General features: G+C 38.4%; 1 protein-coding gene across 2 annotated transcripts; it reads left to right on the top strand.

Annotated features, from left to right (window-relative positions):
* Positions 1 to 484: 484 nt before the first annotated feature.
* Positions 485 to 22,623, top strand: LOC117303714 (polycystic kidney disease 2-like 1 protein). Of its 2 annotated transcripts, XM_033788008.1 has the most exons (16): positions 485 to 1,049; positions 3,380 to 3,493; positions 7,030 to 7,160; positions 7,870 to 8,123; positions 8,836 to 9,063; positions 10,267 to 10,495; positions 11,699 to 11,869; positions 12,662 to 12,843; positions 13,425 to 13,545; positions 14,104 to 14,336; positions 14,864 to 14,981; positions 15,457 to 15,635; positions 16,688 to 16,835; positions 18,241 to 18,417; positions 18,909 to 18,968; positions 22,130 to 22,623. In XM_033788008.1, exons 1-16 carry the CDS (start codon positions 680 to 682, stop codon positions 22,157 to 22,159), a joined length of 2,745 nt encoding a protein of 914 aa, XP_033643899.1. In that variant the 5' UTR covers positions 485 to 679; the 3' UTR covers positions 22,160 to 22,623. The 2 variants fall into 2 exon arrangements, with proteins under 2 accessions (XP_033643899.1, XP_033643900.1); XM_033788009.1 differs by lacking the exon at positions 18,909 to 18,968.
* Positions 22,624 to 22,869: the final 246 nt, after the last annotated feature.

Below are 22,869 nucleotides of genomic sequence, written 5' to 3'. Positions count from 1 at the left end.
TTTCCAGAACCGAATTGAAGTACTTTGAAATGGAAGTTTCTCAAATTGTTGGCCTATCTGTCAAAAGCTGCTTTACCCCCCCCCCCCCACCTAACCCCACCCCTACTTCTTACAGAGAAAGTTTTTCAGAGTAAATACCAAACGTCAGCTAATCTTATTATCCAAACAGTATAAATTCGTAAAGCCTTTTACTAGTGCCCCAAAAAATGACTGCGGCCGGCTGAGAATATTTACTGTTCTTTTTACTTTGTTGTTTACTACACCAACCACGAGTTGATTGAAACTAAATTCTCCCAACTTCCCTGAAAGTTTGGAGAAAGTAGTCGTCACAAAGTGGGTGGGGAGCTAGACTGTTCTAAGACGCGTAAAGAACGTTAAGTTATTGAACGAATCGATCGAAGCTTCTGGCACCTGACTATTTTATTGCACTCCTCAGTTTTTGGACGACCGTCGTGCGCTTTTTATACACACAAACAGTATACCACCCACCATAAGCAGAAAGCATCAGTCAATTCAAGGACCAAAAAGAAAACACGTACGAGAGGAAACAATCATCCATGGTCGTACCTAATTTTTGCCTCCAGTTTATGCTTTAAAGTGGGACTGGAGTAATTATCATTCACTAGTCGTTGAGTAGATAAGACATTTCTCGTGCTGGTGATAGAGTTACCGAGGGAACATGGCTTCAAGGCGGGTAAGTCCGCGACCAATATCCAGTGGTTCGACTGCTGCCGGGCGACTGACGCCAAGAGACGAACATGAGATGGATCAAATCATGGAGGATGAGGTGCAAAGACGACCGTCTAGCTCAGCCTCTCGGCAGGCTTGGAGTGACAACGATGGTTTTGACATGGGGAGCGAAGAAAAGGGAAATTATGGTCAAGATTTCGACGACCAAGATGAAGAGGATAAGGTTCATGCTCCCACCGCCATGGAAAGCGAGTTGTACGTCGGCGGTGAAATTCGTACCATCGACCCCAAAGTAGCAAAGCAGAAGGCGGAACAGGCAAAAGCGGGATGCTTCACCAAGATAAAGAGAGGAATAAGATGTAAGTAAACATTTCTGGAAAGACTTGTTTGAATTTATTTATTTATTTACAGCTGGTATGTAATGGATATCTTTGTATTTTGCTCTAGTTAATCTTTGTATTCTAATTTGAAAAACACATGACAAGGTTGGTTGGCCATGGATATTCATAACAAAAATACTCACTCAGTCATGGATGGGCAATTTACACCAGTTTTACACTCAGTCTCCACCATGTTTGTTGTAAATTATTTAGTGGACATTTAGTGGATAATTGGACCATGTGGACATGGCACATAATAAAATCACTACAAAGTACCGCCAGTTTGAGTTATTATGAAGACATTGTCTTGCTACTTAGTTGTGAAATCTAACTTCATCTGCTGTACAGTGAGTTGCAACCAACGAGAGGATGAAGGGTTATGATTATTGCAACTTTTTCTAAACTTGTTCATAAAATAAAATAAAAAGTGTTTTGTACAATAGCTTCGTATATTTTGCATTGTTAACAACATTAATAAAAACAAAAGAATGATTGATATCAAATTACTTTAAAATGATTGGCAGGTATTGTTAACTTGCATTAAACAGTTAACATAATAAATTGCAATAAATGTAAAGATGTTAGCAATATTTAACGGAAAGGGAATGAGTTAACTGTTGAATTTGACTTTCAGATTCTGATCATTTTGTCGGTAATTTTTAACCAACCAGTTTGTAAACCCAATTTAAAAGAATCACATGGGGCCTTTTATCACTAATATTATGTTTAAAACCATTTTTTATTCTAGCAAAATGTTTACAAAAAAATATTTAAAGTGCCTTTATGTTTGTAATATTTCTAGGGAGATTTTGTAATGTAATCATCCATCCATAATGCTATTTCACATAAAGTAAAAAACAACAAATTGTTATTGTTGTTGAAACATTATGTAAAAGTGACTTAAATTAAACTCCAGCCTCTAACCATACACTGCTGACAAACATTGTTAAACTGCCCAGTGCCCGTCGTAGAGCCAATATATTTATTATTAGCAAGTCCTGGAGAATTAACGATTGAGTCCCCTCCCAGCTAGGCAACCACAATAGAAATATTGATCAAGTTACGTCAAATGGGTCCTCCATACAACGCAAATGGTTTTCACCATGCCTCGGAACACCGCCAATAAATAGTAAGAACGCAGATGAATTATTGATGAGTGTAACAAGTCATACAAATCAATAATTAAGAAGAGAAGGCATGAAAGGTAGATGTAGCCTTCCGTAATATGACAACGCCACAAATCATGCAAATATTTTTATTGACTCATTTAGTTGAGACAGTCAGCCGTAATTAAAAAAAGCCAATTTGATTTCAGGTTTATTGAAGTTGCATAAAAGTACTCATCGATTTTCTCTTGGTGACAGAATGAAACAGATCAAAATTACAAAAGTTTCATGATACAATTACTACCTTTTGGGTGGCACATGTTTGTGACAAAAATTTAATCCAGTTCACACTTCTTTTGAAGTTCACAAATTAATTAATTTGTTTAAAAAAACCTTAAAACTCCTGCCCTTGGGTAGAAATTAAGTTTCTTTCAAAACAAATATTTGGCTGTTAATTGCACAAGGACAAGAAAACTATGTGGTTTTCTTGAAAATTAAAACTTACAAAACTTTTAGAGGCCTATATAAATAACAAATTAAAAAATTCATTTTTAAAAACAAACGTTTTTCAAATTAGTGTTAATTGTTGTTGTGTTTTTCATCAATAAAAGGTGAAAATGTGATAAATTATTAAAATAAATTGTAAAAATAAGAAGGAAAAAAAACCTATTCACAATCAAATTTCTGTTTCCTATTCTTTGACTAATCTTTTGTTTAATTTTAATTCACAATTTCTGAGGTTAACTCATTATTGAAGTACTTTTAAAACAGTTTGATGTATTTCACAATAAAAGATTAATAGAGCTGACAAAATAGTCCCACAGAATAGTCCCACCATAATGCCTGTACAATTTGGGCTTAATATCATGTGTAATAGGAGAAAATAGTGACAAAATATGCACACTTTTAGTTGTAAGAATCCAAATCAGCTCGATGCACTTTTTTTTAGCACTCGTATTTATGACTTCATTTCTTGAAAGGAAAAAATATTTCAAAGAAAAAAATGGTTCTAGTAGGCCTACAATGTGTCAAGAGCTTCATAGGCCTTATTAAACACTGATTGCCTTTCAACCTTACCAAACTTTCCTAACCAAACTAAAGCAAGAAAGGTATTACTTCTTTCAGATAATTTTTTTCTTCTTTATTGGTTGTTTAAAAGCTTTCCAGATACATTTTCTAACAAACGTTCCGTTTTTATTCTAGCTCTTTGGCGGACTCGGCAGACAGATGACACTAAACAAGATAAAGAGCTTCATGTTAAGACCACCCTGAGAGAGCTGATTATTTACCTAGTATTTCTGCTCTTTTTGTGTTTGAGTGAGTATTAACACTTAACATTTACACCATGCTTAATACCATGTTTCCAAGAGCGGCATTATTTATCCTGTAGAGTATGCATAGCTACTGTTTGAAGTACATGAATGATACCTTTTTTCTTTACATAGTATATTAATAACAATAATAGTAAGCATTTATACAGCGCCATTTTTCTAGAAAACTAATCCGAGGCGCTGCAGAGGAAATAAACCGAAACAAAAATTGTATACAAAGTAAAGGATCAAAGAGTGCCTAATTAAAGTGACTTAGGAAACAAATCGGTCTTCAGTTGCAATTTAAATGTGTCTAAGGATGAAGCTGTGCAAATGCCTATTGGTAGAGTATTATAGAATACCCTGGAATTGGTTTCCCAGGTGCTGTGTTGCAGTATGCCGCCAATCAAACCAGGATCATTGGGGCGAATAAGTAAAAGGCTAATTATGTACAGGCCACAATTTCAAAGAGCTGATTTTAAAAGCAAAAAAATCTTTGCTAAGCACAACAAAATTTGCTTTCCAGAATGAAGTTATCAGCCAAACAACCATGTCACATGGCAGAAAGTTGCTAGGCAGAAAGTTGCTTTTAATTGCAATATTTTCTGCTCTATGAAATTTGTCATGGATGCATACGTATATTTAAGATTGTTAATGTCTGAAGATGTGTTTCCTAAAAGGCCACCATCTATATTGGAGCTCGAGTCTTTTTTTCTTTTTTTTTATCCACTCAGCCACAATATTCCGAGTATATTAAAACACTTTGAAGTGCTGATATTACAGTTTGGATGCAGTAAACAAAATATTGATCTTCCCGCCCTGATTATTTTTGTTAAATTGGGTTCTTTTATAACTGTTTATTAGACAACACACAGGACCTACTTGCTTTGACCAGACCGCACTCCGCTAATCAGAATCACCAGAGTCATGTGTTCTTATCCACTAAGCCACGCACGCCATGTATTATATTAAAACACTTTTAATTGCTGATATTACAGTTTGGATGCATTCCATTCTTTGGACAACTGCTTTTTACCCATATTTAAGACTTCTGAAGTCATTTTTGTTGACGCTTTCCTCCTTTGAAAAACAAATGATTATGAAATGAATGACATGGTCCCCTACCCTCCTCTTTCTGAAAACCCCTCCACAAATTCCCCTGATTTTTAATTTTTTACTTGACCTTAGACATTTGTGCCATAGAGAACCCTGATGCTTTGTTTTTGAAAGGGCAAGGGCACAGAGGTGTTTTTAAAAAATTTGGAAAATTTCAATAGACACCAAGGCAAGTACATGGGCAACGGGGGCCTTTGATGTACAGTACTGTATCAGGTCTGATAGAGAAAGCTACACATGACATGTACATGAACCAAATGTGTACAACATGGAGGCCTACTCTAAAATCCTGTCGAAATAATTTTCCTACACTGTTGTTGTGCCTCTAAAAGATACAATAAATATATTATGCATGCTAAATGTGTTATTTGTTCAACCCCTTACATGTTTGTGCATGCAGTATACAAATGAAAACCATTTCTCTTTCTATAGGCCTACCGGAAAACCATTAAATATAATAGGTTGCGGTGATATTGTGTCCACTGAATATTATGTGGTCATTGAAGCATACAAAATATTTCAGTCTTAAACTGCAATGTACAATTGTTCAGAAATTCAACACTGAAGCCCCTTCACCTTCCCCCCATGTTTTTAGTTCATCCTCGCTACGTTGTAGCAACAGATGCAGCTGTTGCTACCTCAACCTGCCTGTTGGTACCCGTTTCCATGGCAATGATTGATCAGTCATTTATAGCTTTATTGCGCAGCAACCTTCATTAGACTGACTGCGTATCTTCAATGCATGGTATTTGAAGTCGAGGCATTATATTATGTAGTATTGAAAAACAATGAAACAACCTTTGACAATTTGATGGTCGTCCAACCTGTTCGTAATGTGAATGACGTCGGTTGGTCGCTAGACAACTCGGACCAATCAATTCCCGGGGAATAATGAAAAATTAACTCGCAGGAGGGATATTTTTTAGGGTCAAACGCACAAAAAAAAAGCAATTTTACAAGCGGGAAAAGAAAGAGGCTAAGCCCCTGCTAAGATCGAGCATACATATTTTTACAATTTTTCTTGAGGAGCATCAGGGCACTTACGTCAGTGCCTCTCAGAGACACTTATTTATTATTGATGAATCCTCTTTAAGTAAATACACGGTGACAATAGAGGCTTGCCTTGGAAGAAGCTGGGGGCTGAATAGACAAGATGATTGAAGTACATGTAGGGAGAATTTAAGACATGGCCGTGGTCATTGTGTGGTCCTTGTTCTATGCTGTAGTGTTATGTTGTCGTCTTTCACAATTCAATGTTGCCTCTATCCCCCTTCTCTCTCCAATTATTAAATTACGTTTGTGATTGTGAACTTTTATCAAGTTTAGTTCATTGATCATGTTATAAATAATCAGATCAATCAATATGAAGATGTAGACTAGTCAAATGTTTCTGTTGTCCAATTTAACTTACATGTAAAATTCATAATAGTAAATAGATGGTTGTTTCAGTGAACAAGACAGCATCGTCACCGTTTTCACAAGTTGGCAATTCTTGAAAAAAAATCAGACATTTTGGCAAACCGAGGTTTTTTACACATTTTGGATCTATCATTGGTATCAAAATTGTTCAAGTCTTAAAATGTTAGGCCAGTACATGTAGTTTCGGAACAACACTAGTTAGCTCAAGAATTTCACCGAAGTGACCGTTTTACATATTCATGAAAATCCCCTTTGATTTACAACTTTTGACATAAAAATTAAGTAAATAGTTCTGGCACGGTGCCAAAAACGCATACTATGCATTTGGGCTTTCTTAAAGAGAAACTTTGTATGATCTTAATTACTCATAAATTAAACTTACTATGAATAAATCAACAGCTGATTTGCATGATTAGAGATCTCCACTTTCATGCAAAGAATAGTTTGGCTGCCATTGCTAACGTGTCTCTTTGTGAAAACAGTAACAATGTATGTCAGATTTTGTAATCAACAAGGCCTTTAGAAATTAATCTTCTAATTTGAATAGTTTTTAACACTGAGGCATGATTATAGCTAAAAGAACAATTTTCTTTAAATAACATAGTTTAAAGGGAAGGTACACTGTTGGTCATTGTCAAAGACCAGTGCTCTCACTTGTTGTATCTCAACATATGCATTAAATAACAAACCTGTGTAAATTTGAGCTCAATTGGTCATCAGAGTTGGGAGAAAACAATGAAAGAAAAACATCCTTGTCGGACGAATTTGTGTGCTTTCATATAGGAATAAAAGACTTCTAGCTAGACGTCTTTTATTATTTTAGTGAGAAATTACCTCTATTTCAAAATCTATGCTACTTCAGAGTGAGCCGTTTCTCACAATGTTTTATACTATTAACAGCTCTCCAATGCTCTTTACCAAGCCAGTTTTTAAGTTAATATTTGTTTTGAGTAATTACCAAACGTGTACCTTCCCTTTAAATATTTTACATTTTGTTCTCCCTTGCAGTGACTTTCGGCATGACAAACTCCAACATGTATTACTACACCAAGGTGATGTCGGAGCTTTTCCTGGACGCCCAATTCCCTGACACCAAGAATACTTTCCGTGGAATGACAACAATGACTGATTTCTGGCGCGTATGTTGTTCACTTCTCTTCATTCTCAGTTGTTTTCAGGGTTCAATTTTTACACAGGCCCTTGGCCAGTAGTTTAAGTATCAGGCAACAAGTACATTCATGAATGCACAAGTGAATAATAACACTCTACTGTGTGTAGGCATGAAATCTTGAACAAAACAAATTGTGTTAAAACGGTGAAAAAACGTTCAACTATATCGAGCAATAAAGTATACCCATAACGACAAGTGAGACATGTGGGCTGGTTGGTCAAAACAATTTCATTTTTTTTAATTTTTTATTTTGTAACATTGATCATTCTTAATGGTCCCTAAGTCAGGTAGTTTTGTGTATGGATGAAGAGGATCAATTGCAAAGTCCATCCATGCTCTGTTGCTCTGTGCTTGTGCTTTCAAGATTGTGCTTGTTAGACCTCTTGCAATATGCGCAGCGTACTCGCATGTGCCTATCCTGGGTGTCATCCTGTGTGTCAAAATCATATACAAACAATGCCCAAAAGAAAGTTGACACCCAACATTAGGCGCATTGTTCGGAGGCCATTCTGTATTGTGTAATAGCTCCCCCTTGCATTATGCGAAACACTACAGGTATGCTGAGGTCACGCGCACGTTTTTTCGCACAGAGAACAGCTATTGTGACGTCATATGTGCAATGGGTCTATAAAAAAGATGGTGACTTTGTAGAAAAAAAGTTCCTTTTTTTAATTCAGTTTGCAGAAACTCCACTGATGGACGGCCTGTACTGGGACAAATGGTACAATGATGAGAACGTAACCGACGAGGCACGAGGGTACATCTTCTACGAGAATAAACTCCTCGGAGTGCCACGTATCCGACAACTAAAGGTGACCAACTCCTCGTGTGTGGTCCACAGCGATTTCAGAGACGACATCAAGCAGTGTTACGCGCCGTACTCGGAGAGTGTCGAAGATAAACAAGCATTTGGGCTTTTGAATGGCACTGCGTAAGAGCTAATTTTTTTACTCTTAGTAAACTCTTTGTGTTTAAACCTCAAAAAAATAATACGTGGTCTGACATTCTTTCTCGAAAGCTATATGACGACACAACACACATGAACAGGTATGTGTTATGTAATGAAGTCAGTTAAGTGGAAAAAACATGAATCTAGAGAGAGAGAGAGAGAGAGAGTCAGAAAGAATGCACCAAAAGCAAGAATGATTGGGGAGCGGAAAGGGGTGGGGGTTGTAGGAAAGAGGCTCTGCTAGGGTCGAAAGGCAGAAAGCATGCACCAAAAGCAAGAATAATTGGGGAGCGGCAAGGGGTGGGGGTTGTAGGAAAGAGGCTCTGCTAGGGTCGAAAGGTCAGGCCATAAACAACTTTTTTGCATTCATACCATATAGGTCAATATGTTTGGTAAGCACTTTGCAGTCAGCTAATTATTTTTTGTACGTCACAAAACACAATGTTCAAACATTTTTCATTAAACTTAGATGGTTTCAAGATAATGGTGATAGAAAGCTTCCATTAAAATATTACTCGCTGAGGTGCTGTAGTTTCTTTAAGAAAATATTAAACGAAGCTGAAACGACTGATGAAGCTGAAACTTCTGCAGGTAAATTATATTACATACATCCATTCACAGTGTGTAGGGATTCATGTCATGGCCAAAAATTATTAAATATTGAGATTTTAATTTTGATTGACGCCCACTTTAGATGGGAGTACAGTTCTGAGGAAGAACTTGACGGCTCGGGGCACAAGGGGAAGCTGGGTCCCAACTACAGCGGCGGAGGTTACTATGTGGATTTGAGCCATTTCAGACTCCGGAGCAAAGCCATCATTGATGAACTGAAGGAGAATCTATGGCTTGACCGAGGAACGAGAGTCGTCATCATAGATTTCTCGGTCTACAACGCCAACATCAATCTGTTTTGCATCGTGAGGTAAGAACAGGGGACTTTACAGGGAATTTGTCTGTAACTGATACAAAACCAAATGTCTTTCGGGGTTGAACAAAGAGTTGACTAGAGTGTGATTCGAACCAACAACCTCCGGATTAACGTGCCGGCGCTCTACCAGTTGAGCTATCTAGCCCTATGTTGGCGGTGTCCCTATTTTGTCAATATCTTTGTTCAGGGGTGCCAGTCAGAAGCCATTCAACCGTTAACTGTCGTGTAGCCAGGGATCACACCCAAATTTTGATACAACCTGGGAAGCGTCAGCCAGGGGATCCCCTTAAGGAAATGCGACTTTTTGTTTCAGATATCAATATAACCCACAAGGGAAACTGACTAGGTAAATTTTGAAATGATTTTTGGGGTTGAACAAAGAATTGACTAGAGTGGGATTCGAACCAACGACTTCCAGATTAATGTGCCAGCGCTCTACCAACTGAGCTATCAAGCCCTATGTTGGCAGTGTAAATGTGAACAGATTTACATTAAACTCACACGGTTTAAAGATAAAGACGATAGAAAGCTTCCCTTAAAGACACTGGACACTATTGGTAATTGTCAAAGACTAGCCTTCACAGTTGGTGTATCTCAACATATGCATAAAGTAACAAACCTGTGAAAATCTGAGCTCAATTTGTTGTCGAAGTTGCGAGATAATAATGAAAGAAAAAAACACACGAAGTTGTGATTAATTTTGAGACCTCATATTCTGAATCTGAGGTCTCGAAATCAAGTTCGTGGAAAATTACTTCTTTCTCGAACACTACGTTACTTCAGAGGGAGCCGTTTCTCACAATGTTTTATTCTCTCAACCTCTCCCCATTTACTCGTCACCAAGTAAGGTGTTATGCTAATAATTATTTTGAGTAATTACCAATAGTGTCCACTGCCTTTAAAATACTATTTGCTGAGGTGCTGTAGTTTTGTTTTGAAATGGGTAAAAACAAATCGCTCAGTGAGACAAAAAATATTTGTGTATGTATTTTGGATTTACTCTCCTGGAAACATTGCTTTGTGATTTTCACTTTCTCTAAACTACACGACTTATGAAGCTGAAACTTCTACAGGTAAATTATATTACATACAAAAAATTAATGATGGAGGAGTAAGGAAATTGATTATCTAAAACTTACTGTTTTGGGAATTGTTATTGATTTATTTTTAATTGAAGTTATGTTTTATTCAACACAGACTGGTAGTTGAATACCCACCAACTGGTGGCGCTATTCCATCATGGACATTCCGCACAGTCCGGCTCCTCCGCTACGTCACTGCCTTTGACTATTTCATCATGGCTTGCGAGGGTATCTTTTCTCTCTTCATCTTGTACTACATCGTGGAAGAGATCTTGGAGATTAAGAGGCATCGGTTCGCCTACTTCAAGAGCACCTGGAACTGCTTGGATGTCATCATCATCATTGTAAGTAATCTAATATTAATAGAGAGGTTTCGCAAGCGTGCGGATACAGATACCGATACGGATATGATAACCGTATCCGTTCACGTCAGCCGCGTGTTGGATTTTGTTTTGCAAAGTATAGATATGTGCCACTAGAGTGTGCTCGCATTCATCATGAGTGTTTTTCTCGACAAGCATGACTTATAGAGACCCTGTGTTTTATACACTGCATTTTCTCATCGTTTTGCTTGTAAATGACTAACCATTTGCTACCTATATCAAGCACGATACCAGTGAAAGCAATTCCGTTGGAAATGTTTTTGATCTGGGACAAAAAGACAGCTAAAAGGCTGCCAAACAGTATCCGTTTTTCTACGACGTGTATGAGCTCCTGTATCCGTATCCAACGTGTGTGCAAAATACGATAGTCGTGAATACGCGTCACGTGAACACACAAAGTGTCATAGTATCGGTATCTGTATCATGTGTATCCATAGACTTGCTAAACCTCTCTATTGACTCTGAAAACTAATGGCAACAAAACTTACATTTTAAGGAGTACATGTACAGTGACTTTGGAAAGCATTTTGAAAATCATTTCACTTACAAGTACTATTGTTATGGGAAAGAGATCTCATTTTTTATCCCCAAAAGTTTGAATACAAGAAGCGTTTCCATTACCGCTTCTCAGACTGTGTACTCATAGAGGGGTTATTCTTTCTGCATGGACATATTTGATCTGGAGTTTGGTTGATATCTCAAAAACCACCTTTTGAAATAAAATTTTCAAAGGTTAATTTTAGTGTACACAACTACATTTTTTGTCGGTTAAAACAATATGGCAATGTTTGCGGTTAAGGCAATCAAACAGTTTCAAAACCCAAACGTATACAGTCCCTTCCTTTTAAAGATACTGGTATAAAACATTGTGAGAAACAGCTCCCTCTGAAGTAACGTAGTTTTCGAGAAGAAAATAATCTTCCACTGAAATATTTGAATTTGATCGTGTGACAAGGGTGTTTTTATTATCTCACAACTTCGCAACCAATTGAGTTCAAATTTCAACAGATTTGTTATTTTGTGCATATTTTGAGGTGAGAAGAATGGTCTTTGACAATTACCAAAGGTGTCCAGTGTCTTTAAAAATTAACCATATTTAAATAAGCATTCACCATATGTGTGTAATTCAGTCAGTTTTATATCATGATTGATTGATCTCGACAGGTGTCGGTGATGTGTATGGGCTTCTACGTTTACCGTTCCATGAGTGTGACTAGCATGATAGACGTTCTCCTGTCTCAACCGGATCAGTATGCCGATTTTGAGTTTCTCGGCTACTGTCAAGCCGTCTATAATAACGTCATTGCTGTGGTGGTTTTCCTCGCTTGGATTAAGGTAAAAACACTCAAGATAATTGTTGGCATGGGCATCGTAAGGTTTAACGCTGGGCCCAATTTCATAGAGCTGCTAAAGCCGAAAATATTACTTAAAAATTTTCTGCTAAGCGGAAATGAGCAGGGCCCAATTTCATAGAGCTGCTTAAGCAATACCATGTGTATATAAGAGCAGTGACTGACTCTTAACTGAAACACCTCTGAACCCCTAAAAATAGGTCAACATTGACCTTTTATTGGTGACTGTGTTTTTATGAGAGCAAAAAGGACAAAGGAATTTCCCATGCAGGCACAATAAAGTTTGATTGTACTGTACTGTATTATTGTATTGTATTGTAATATCTCTCACACCAAGCTAGGCGAAATGTCAAGACCAATATTAAGAACTCACTCCAAGGCAGTGAAGTTTATAACAAAAAGTCCCCTCTATCCATTAACCGAACGAAGTAGTCCCAGGTGAGTTTCTACATTCTGCCCAGGTAGTAGTTAGTGGGCCGGACAGTTCTTTTCAGAACTGAGAAGTCTCCTGAATTCTGAAAATCTAATCGGTGGCAGAAGAATAAATAGCAAGACAAGTTCTCAAAAAGAACATAATCTGCCTCGCATGACTTAAGCCCGATTCATACTTCCTGCGAATGCGAAACAAATTGTTTCTTCACAAATTTGCAAAAGTTGAGCTATGTTCAACTCCTCCGAAACATTCACTGCGAAAAATCACAGAAAGTATGAACCGACCTTTACTCTTGAGAATTTTTGCAAGATTTACAATATTCTCCTCTGGTCTTTCCTTCAGGTTTTCAAGTACATCAGCTTCAACAAGACGATGAATCAGCTGTCTTCAACTCTGTCTCGCTGCGCCAAGGATGTTGGAGGATTCACCATCATGTTCCTCATCATCTTCTTGGCCTACGCCCAGCTCGGCTATTTGCTCTTTGGCACACAGATCAAGGATTTCAGCACCGTCGAAAACTGCATGTAAGTTTGAGATTTAAGTCTAGGGTGTTCATACTTCCTGTGAATGCGAATGCAGTATGAATTTTGACGTCACAAATAATTTGCAACAGTTGACTTAAGCTCCACTCCTGTGCAAAAACTGTGATGTCGAAACTCTTATTGCAGGAAGAATGAACTGGGATTTAGCCAATAGTTGCTGAGTTTATAATTCTGCGCAGAGTTTACTTTCAACTTGGTGGTCTGGCTGGTGTAGAGGTATCTTTCCTCAGCTGCCACCTCAGCTGCCACCTCTACCCCCCCCCCCCCCCGACCCCCCCCCCCCCTAAGTCCCTACTGTACTGCATGGGTTTTTCCTTGAATAATTCTCTAGAGTTTTCTTCCCACATCATCTAATACGATTCTTCCCTTGTTGTTTCTCCATTGGGTTTCTTTCTAGTACAGTGATTATTTTTGCTTTTCTGAGAGTCCCTAGCCACACAACCAGAATTAATTAATTAATTGAAATTAAATGCAATGAAACTTCTCCGATGAAATAAAAACTTTTTTGATCAATTAGTCTTATTCAGAAATAATTGTTATCGTTTTTTGTTTTGATGTCTTAGTTACACTCTGTTCCGTATCGTTCTTGGTGATTTCAACTTCCACGAGCTGGAGGAAGCAGAGCGTGCCCTCGGTCCGATATTTTTCATGACATATGTGTTTGTCGTCTTCTTTGTGTTGTTGGTAAGTAGTTCATTGATAATTAATTCCAAGGAAGTAAGTTATAAAGCTGAAGAACAATCTTGTGTAAATCTCTTTTGTGGGAGTGTTGGCTCTGAAAAGAGCAATTGTGGTCTTGAAAGTTTCAAACAGTATACTCTGCTCGTCTTTTCAGGAGAAGACTGAAGACCAAAGATGAGCAGAACGTACCGTTCAAAACGTCTAGACCACACCGTATCTTAAAAGAGCCAAAACTTCTCTCAAAAGATTTTGTATACAAGGTTATTGCTACAAGTTTACTATTTATAGGTACTTCTAACACCTCATAATTACCAAAAAATCACAAATGTGAAAAAAGGCCAATGATTACAAAATGTATACCTTCTCTTTATTATTATTATTATTTTATTATTAATAAGTATTATATATACGGGGTAGCCCCATCAGTGTAAAAACACTGTTCTCCCTGGGGGCCCTGTAGTAAAAGCAATACACAGAACAAGAGATAAACAAATACACATACATGTAATCTATAAAGGTTGTTTCTTATAAAATTCATTCTTGAATGTAAACTCCCATCAGAACATGTTCTTGGCCATCATCAACGACACTTACAGCGAGGTCAAGGCGGACATTGCCAACCAGAAGTCTGAGTTTGAGATCTCTGACTACTTCAAGAAGGGCTATGAGAAGATGGTTGGCAAACTGAACTTCAAGCGAGACAAGATCGCCGACATTCAGGAGGCACTTGCCCATGCTGACGCTAATGCAGACCAGCATCTAGACTTTGATGAGTGGCGCCATGAGTTGAAGTGGTGAGTAATTGTCTCTGTATCATCTACCTCTTGCTCTTGCAGATAGATTATTCTTTGTATATGGCCCAAAATGTGGAATAAGCTTCAAATTGGAAATGCCAGCTCACTTGTTCCAGCAGGCGTACTAACTGTTCATCTGTGCCTCAGCACCTTAGGCCAATCTTTTGATTTTGCGCTCTGTAAATGACTTTTGATTAATTGATTGACTGATTGATTGATAGCAAGCCGAATAATAATTAGAGGTATTTGTAAAGCCCTTCACAAAAAGATCAAGGCGCTGTAGGAGGAGAAACAAAAACAAATCCTTCATGCCTAAAACCTTTCTAAGATTAAAGTTCTGTGTCTAAAACTACGATGCATCAAAGGGAGTCATTTCTACAGCTCTAAAGAGTGCTACATACAAAGAAAGTTTTTTTATAGGCATTTATCTATTGAGAAACTACCAAAAGTACACCCTGCCTTTAAACATCAGTGCAGGATAGGATGTTTTGGATATGTCATTGTAAACATATTTGTTTGATTTGCAGCCGTGGCCATGCGGATGCTGAGATCGAGGCGGTGTTTGCCAAATACGATGTTGATGGTGATCGCATCTTAGATGCAGAGGAGCAGATGAAGATGGCTGCAGACTTGGAGGGACAGAAGGTAAAGACATGTCCTTAATGTTGCGTGATGTGGCCCGATGAGAGCACCGGACTCATGCTCTGGTGTTTCTTATCAACAGAGTGTGGGTTCGAGCCCCGGTCGTGACACTTGTGTCGTTAAGCAACCATGATGCTTTGTCTTTTGGATGATTAGTACAGCCATTGGTCCTGTGTGTTGTGTAATGCACTTAAAAGCTCCCAGTGTACTTATTGTTAAGATAAGGGGTTGACCTCGTTTTTCCTGGTTTGATTGGGATTACCTTGTAATACCAATAAATGGTGTGTTAAAGGAGTAGGTCTCATACTTCAAAACATAGTTCCACATACCTTGCAAGTAAAATTACTGAGTGCTTTCATAGGCCTTGAGGGATGTGATAAGGCACTATTTAAGAACCTAGTATTATTGTTATAAATTACACCCTCATTCGTCCATCAAACATACAAATTTGCATCTCCCTTGTGTCTCCTTTCGATAGACGGACCTCAACAACCAGCTCGCTGAACTTGAAGAGGCGCAGATTACTACCTCCAATGCTCCTCCTGCACGGAGCAAGAGCCGTGTCAGCTTCAACGACGGACTGGACAGCGAAGACGGTGACTCCAACGTCGGAGGGCGTGGTGGTGTAGGCGGCGTCTCCTACGAGGAGTTTGTTGTGTAAGTAACCATGGAAATACAACCCTTCAGATGAGTCATCTTTTATATTTCTGTGGCTGACAAATTCTTGATATTTAGGTTTAAAGACACTGGACACTATTGGTAGGTGTCAAAGATCAGTCTTCTCACTTTGTGTATCTCAACATATGCATAAAATAACAAACCTGTGAAAATTTGAGCTCAATTGGTCGTCGAAGATGCGAGATAACAATGAAAGAAAAAACTCCCTTCTCACACGAAGTTGTGTGCTTTCAGATGCTTGATTTCGAGGTCTTGAAATCAAATTCGTGGAAAATAGCTTCTTTCTCAAAAACTACGCACTTCAGAGGGAGCCGTTTCTGACAATGTTTATACTATCAACCTCTCCCCATTACTCGTTACCAAGTAAGGTTTTATGCTAATAATTATTTTGCGTAATTACCAACAGTGTCCACTGCCTTTAAAGGGAAGGTATACATTTGGTTAGAAGCCTACAGCACCCTAGTGATGGTTTAAATTATTCTGAGAAACATTTCACTTCAAAGTAATTTTTTGCATAAAAAAAAGACAACAGTTTCTTGCCCCAAAATTTGAATTTGAGTAGCTTTAACGCCAACATTTTCATCCTGCTTGGACATTGATTTGCTTCAGGTTTTTTTTCGACGATATTTCAAAATGACGACCACCATTTGAAATTAATTTTTTCAGATGTAAGTTGGTTTTTTTACATCAACATTTATATAGGATTTAAAAAATTGACATTTCCAAAAACCACAGGTATGCTTTTAAGATGCAGGCATTTTCTCAAGATTTTTTCAAAGGCCCCTTTCGAAAGAGACTTCACTTTTTTTTGGAAGATAGAAAGCATTCTCTGAAGAGAGAAAGAGGTCGCCCACATTGTGTCCAAACCTGTTTTTCTGTTGATGCACAGAATCTGTAGAATGTAGGAGGCACTGGGTCAATAATAAGGGGGGAACTCAGGCCTTGAAGCCATTTTTTCAGGGAATTTTTCACAGTCATTGAATCTGATCCATGAAGATGACCTCTTAGAATTGTCTTGATTTACATCTTAGATTGAGCCGACGTGTGGACCGTATGGAGCATTCTATCGGAAGCATCGTGTCTAAGATAGATGCTGTCCTCGTCAAGCTTGAGGCCATGGAGAGGGCCAAGCTGAAGCGCCGTGAGACCATGGGCAAACTTCTTGATAGCATCACAGAGGTATGAAAAACAGAGAATCTTTCTTTTGGGACACTAGGTGGCAGCAGACTTACCAGGTAAATTCATTGTTCTTGGTTATGTGGGCGTGCTCAGAACAACATGAACAATTTAAATTTACTGTGAAGCCTGCTGTCACCTAGCGACCCAAAGTCTCCCATTAAAGAAGTAAAATTTCTGTTGTTCTACTAGAGTTCTCATGGCGTTATAAATGGTGTTGATTATCAACTACAAGGGTTGAGAGGAAGACAGTTTTGTTCAGCTCAACTATTTTTTTATATTTTTTTTTCCTCAATCCCCCCCCCCATTTTTGTGATCTATGCCACTTTGCCCAAAACAAGGGTAAAATCCACCCTTGGTAAGGGGCTATGAGATTCAAATTAACTCACAGGAGCTGAGGGTAGTATTGGCATACAATTTGTGTGTATTGGCCCGAAACGCATGGAGAGATCCATGGATTTGTTTTTAAATTCCAACAAAACACTGGTGTTTTTAAGACGTTCTCAAACAGCCTGTTCTCAAGGCTCTTGTTCAGTATAGATCACTTTCTTTGAGAGAAAACAAACTGTTGTAAGAAAGCCGTCAGTGTCTCTTACCCCCTCCCGCCCCACTCCACGTTCTTGCTTCTCCTGCCTCTCTGCCATTTCTCTTTAATGATCAGTGTTGCTATGGTTACTATGCATGCAATAACCCAAGGAGCGAGAGGTCAAACAGGCCTATAAAACCACCATGAACTTGCAGTCGAGGTCTAGTTCCTCGGCTTCTGGCTACAGTGAATATGCTGATGATGAGGTATTGTGTGTGTGTGTCAACAGGTTATCTTTGCACCAGACTTTTCCTAGGAGTGATTTTTTCATTTGATGTGCATAATAATAGGGTTCTTAGCTCGTAACCAAAGTTTTATAGATGTTAAATTCGCATCGGGGATAAAGATTGTTCATATTCCTAAGACACTGCTCTAGAATTGCAAAGGTCGTGGATTCAAAACCTACCCGAGTATTAATATGCCTGTGATTTGTTTTCACAGAGCTCTGGAAAGTACCGAGTATACAGTGCTAACACACACCGGTGTATATGGGGGGAAATAAAGTCAATAATAAAAACCACAAGTGTTGAACATGATTAATTTTATGCAAACCAGTTTTCAATTGACAGTTTTAGGGTTAGATTTTTTTTTTAAAGTTCACTTTTCTCGGTTTCGCTATCTTTAGTTCACAATTTCTGTGTTTTGTTTGAGTTTGCTGTGATTTTTTTATTAAAAATGTTTGTCCATGTGATGTGAATCTCACAAAAGGCAAAACATGCTTTGTAGTGTGACGTATTTACGAACACCGAGTGATTTCCAGCACAATTCAAAAACTTATCACGATACAGATCCAAAATCTTGTTTATCCATCTCTCCTCTTAGGACGAGACCGGAGGAGGCAACAAGCGAGAGCAGATGGAACGTTTGGTCCGCGAGGAATTGGAACGTTGGGACTCTGACGCCTCCTTCTCACAGAGCAGCGGTAGGGCAGGGAGTCGAGGTGGCAGCGCCCAACGCTCTCGACCAGGAAGCTCTGCTTCACAGAGGATCAACATCGGGGTAGGTAGCCAAAGATCGTAAACAACTGTGGATTAACATGGTTTTAAACAGAAATAAGTTTCGTTTTAGAATTGTTATTCTTTCTGAACAGGGAGCGGTTGGAAAGTGTCAACTCGGTTTGATACCTTTTCTTTGGCACTCTTGTTAAAGCGAAATTAGTTCAAACACTTTGGTCGATTGTGGCCGCTATGGTCATTTTGGTTCAAGCCGCTTAGTGGCCGCTATGGTCTCTAAAGGTTTCTGAATTGTAAATGATGTTCAACCTCTATCGCACTTCAACGATGTTGCCGCCTTATGAAATAAATCTATAGGTTTTCTGTGTTTGTAGAACAATTTCAACTCTTGGTTTTATTTTTATAAACTGTTTACTTTAGGAGCTCTAACACTTCTGAGTCTACAAATATTCAAGCTCTATATACTTTAACAATACTACCTTCTCATACTTAAATAAATCTTCAGGTTTTCTAACGATCAAGTTTTTACGTTTGTAGAATAATGCCAGCAGAACATCCACGAGCATGTCGAGGGCTGCGCCAAGTCGTCAATCTGAGGTACATATCCAGCTTGATGCTGACCTGCCTTGATTAACTGCACCAGATGATCACATTCCATTCCTATATATTGATAATTAATTGCCACTTGTTGTGTTCATCAAACAGAATACTAAGAATAAAAAACTGGGCCCAATTTCATAGAGCTGCTAAGCACGGAAATTTGCTTAGCATGAAATTTCTTCCTTGATAAAAACAGGATTACCAACCGAATTTCCTTTTTGCTTCATTTCCTAGTTACTGGTATTCAGCTGTAATATGCTTATCTTGAAAATCACACAGATATTTGGTTGGGAAATCCTGTTTTAATCAAGGCAAACATTTCATGCTAAGCCCATTTTTGCGCTTAGCAGCTCTATGAAATTGGACCCTGTTCACTTGGATTCATCCTCTTTGATATTGCTTATTTATGATCCACTCTTTTCCTTTTCTCTACTAATTCTACTCGCTGCACTTCTCACAAATTTGAAGAGGGTCTCCTCGGTCAAAATAAGATTTGTGATGCAATCATTTTCCAATATTTTTCCAATTGTTTGTCTTTTTATTTGATACTCTTTTTAGAAAATATTAGCGAAATTTGAAATGTGATGGCATTGATCGTCAAATAAAAGTGGGTCTGTACATTTCAAAGAGAAATTGTGCGCCAATAAAAAAAAAAGGTAAAAATTCATCGCTGAATGAATTATATCAAAATTCAGAGATCAACTGAAAGTTCTCCGTACAGAAATGTACAGACCATTCTTTGAAATGCAACGTTTTTGGATTTTTACAATTGAATTTTTTTTAAATGGTATCAAACACTGTTGCATTTCACACCATATTAATGTTAGAGACTTGAAATTGTTCTTATTGTTTTTTTTTTTTCATTTTCATAATGCCGCTATCTTTTGGAAAATGGGTTTATCGCAAAGCTTAGTTTAACCTTGGAGCCCCTCTTTGAAAACAATCAGATCCTCTTTTTTATATCTGTGAAGAATTCTCTACCCTACTAAATTTTCTATCAATTTGCACAGGTATTTTCTATTGTAGATTTGCTTCTTAAAACTGTATTTTCAATGTTCCCCGCACGCTGCCAAAAAAGGTTACCTCACCAGTGAGTCGATCAGGATCAACGATGTCGAGACAATCCTCAGTGTCTCGACAATCAGTCGTGTCCCCGAGACCTCAGACGAGTGTGTCTCAGGTTTCGGTGGACGTTGAGGTCAACGTAAGTTGGTTTGCTGTGAACATCTCATCTTGTTTGAAATTAAATACCTATAGAACGGTTACCACATTGTCTTCACATCATCTCACAATACCATTAAGCTAGACGTCTTCGCTTTACAGACTCTTACAGTTGTCCGTACCCAGAGCGTTTCATTCTTGCGGCGACTGGATGCTGCACCTAAATTCTGTAACAGTCTTCCTCTACACTTCCGCCGACAAGATTCCATGTCAATTTTCAAATCTTCACTCAAAACTCATCTGTTCAATAATGCTTTTTTGTTGAAAAGTTGTCTTTTTTGAATTCGCCATGAGCGTCATGCTTGACGGATACCGACGCTTTACAAGTGTTCAACATAAGTATTATTTTTATATGAAAACCAGTGCTTTCAAAAAAATATTAAAGATAAACCTTGACCCTCTGTCAAGTCATAACATCTGAAACTTCTACTATCAAAGGTCCCTCCAGATGACGATGACGTCTTTGAGAAGGCGAGAGCAGCCAGTGTGGCTAAATCTCGCGCCTCGTCCAGAGCCGCATCATCGAGGGCAACTTCCTCAAGGGCGACCTCCTCAACCTCCACTGTCACTTCAAGAAACTTCAGTCCACGATCAGACTCTGTTGTCTCAAGTGTGAGTTTTTTACCATCACGGCGAGATTGATGACCAATCCTCTGATTCGTTGCTGTTAGTGTGGATAAAGAAATCGGTCATTTCAGTTGCAGCGTCGCGAATTTTTTTACAGTCCCAATTATTTTGGGATGATCATTTCCTCCCCTCGGAAATTCATTAATTTCTCACAACTGGAATGGCGTTTTCTTGGAATCCCAGCACGTGTGTAACATGAAAAGCACAGTGTGACATTTTGTTTGTTTGAAATTTTTTTCCCCAGTGATTAATTGCATTATTTCCATTCAGACGAGCTTCAACACTAATATTTGATTTCAGAGTGTTCCACATCTAACATAAAAATCCATAGCTCCGAATCTTTTGAATTTGAAGCACAGTGTGAAGTTTTGTTTGTTTATTTGATTCTTTTCCAGTGATTGTTTGCATTTATTTCTTTCAGACGAGCTTCAACACTATTATTTAACTTCAAAGTGTTCCTCATCCAAACTCCTAATCTTTTGAATTTGTCTCCCCTCCCCCCAGCACTTTCACTTTGTTGAAGCACGTTAGAGATACACCAAAGTCCTTTAAAAGCAAGATATGTCTCCGTTAAATTTCACTGTGGGGTTTATGATTTCTTCCCCAAGCAAGCCCAGGTTGGCTTTCTCCCACAAGCAAGCACAGGAGTGAATAAGCACGTTTTAACAATCTAACACTTAACTTTTTAGCATTTTTTTTTTCGTGGAGTGTAGAGTGAGATTTCTACACCATTCAAACAGATTTTTATTGTATGAAATTTTTGTTTCCTCCTATCGCTGCCCAACAGAAATCCTCAGTGGATGATGATTCAGATGATGATGATGAAGTTTAGTAAGTCAACGGTGTGAACCCCCCCCCCCCAAGAGTGCACCATGGTTAACTAAAGGTGGACTATTTTGACTTGAACCCAGGCTGGTTGACCATTGGTTGACTACTGTGGTCGACCATTTGGAACCAGCCTCGAGCCCATGCTTTCTTCACTGGTCCCAACAGCCTGTTCCATGCTAACATGTGTAAAGCACAGAAAAGTGTTCAATACCGTGGTACCAATGGTTGACTAGAATTGCAACCTAGTCCTTCGAGTGAGTGCGTCACTACGCATGTACGTTGCTGGCCAGTAGTCGACTAAATGTGCGTACTCGGACTTGCTCCAGGCTTGTCAAAAGGATTCAGTCACCCCGTTTTATCAATGAAAAGTTATTCACACTTGCCTCATTTAAAAGCCATCTGATTAACAACTAAATGGCGATAATTCTACGATTTGTGCCACTTATTCATATTAATTATTCATAATTTGTTCTCTTGTGCAGGATTCTAACATGTCGACAAGCAACGTTTAAGATTTCGGTCGGCCACAAGTTTTAGGCATTCAGTGAACAATATCACCACTCGGGCCCCTTCAAGATCAACATCTCATTGGAGAGAACTTCTAGACGTTATGCAGGTGCCTTAACTAAAGTTCTACCTGCTACTTACTGCTTGGATCCCAGGTACCAGATACCAGATACCAGGTACCATCCTCTATTAAGAAAGTACTGCTACTCAACATTCCATTCTGAGACAAATTCAGTTGAACATGAAAACATTGTGTAAGACTTCTGCATCTAGGAGTACTAAAATATTTTCAGGCTTAGGGCTTAAGCATTTTGTAAAGACGCCAACCGGGCTAGTGAACTGTGCATTTTACTTACCAGTTAAATTACCCAATGAAGCTCTAATAGCCAATACAGGTATTTTAAGAATTTGTTGTCATAAATGTGTCTTTCTGATGTATTTCACAGTGGCAATCACAACCAGTTTAATGATCAGAAACTCAAAAACAACTTATATTATGTACATCAGTAAAGGAAAAAATGTGAGCATTTTAAGCAACTAGGTTGGACAGTAACCCACAAGGTAAGTTGAGAAGTGGTGTTTACTAGCTCGTAGCAGTTTTAGACACTGTACACCAGGCTAGTGTAAAGGGTGAGCCTTGCTTTTAAAAAGGCTCTTAGAACAAAAACATCAATAAACAAATATATGCCATTTCATTCCGGCTAGTAGAGTTAAA

This window comes from Asterias rubens, chromosome 20 (genome assembly GCF_902459465.1).
Source record: "Asterias rubens chromosome 20, eAstRub1.3, whole genome shotgun sequence".
Lineage (NCBI taxonomy): Eukaryota > Metazoa > Echinodermata > Asteroidea > Forcipulatida > Asteriidae > Asterias > Asterias rubens.
The sequence above is the reverse complement of the archived record's forward strand: the minus strand, read 5'-3'. Positions and strand labels throughout refer to the sequence as shown.

Excerpts from the sequence above, each read along its gene's own strand:
- LOC117303714 (XM_033788008.1), top strand. The coding sequence starts at position 680 with ATGGCTTCAAGGCGGGTAAGTCCGCGACCAATATCCAGTGGTTCGACT. Across the intron at positions 7,161-7,869 it reads CAATGACTGATTTCTGGCGC|TTTGCAGAAACTCCACTGAT; the intron begins GTATGTTGTTCA and ends TTTTTAATTCAG. Across the intron at positions 18,969-22,129 it reads CGCCAAGTCGTCAATCTGAG|GATTCTAACATGTCGACAAG; the intron begins GTACATATCCAG and ends TCTCTTGTGCAG.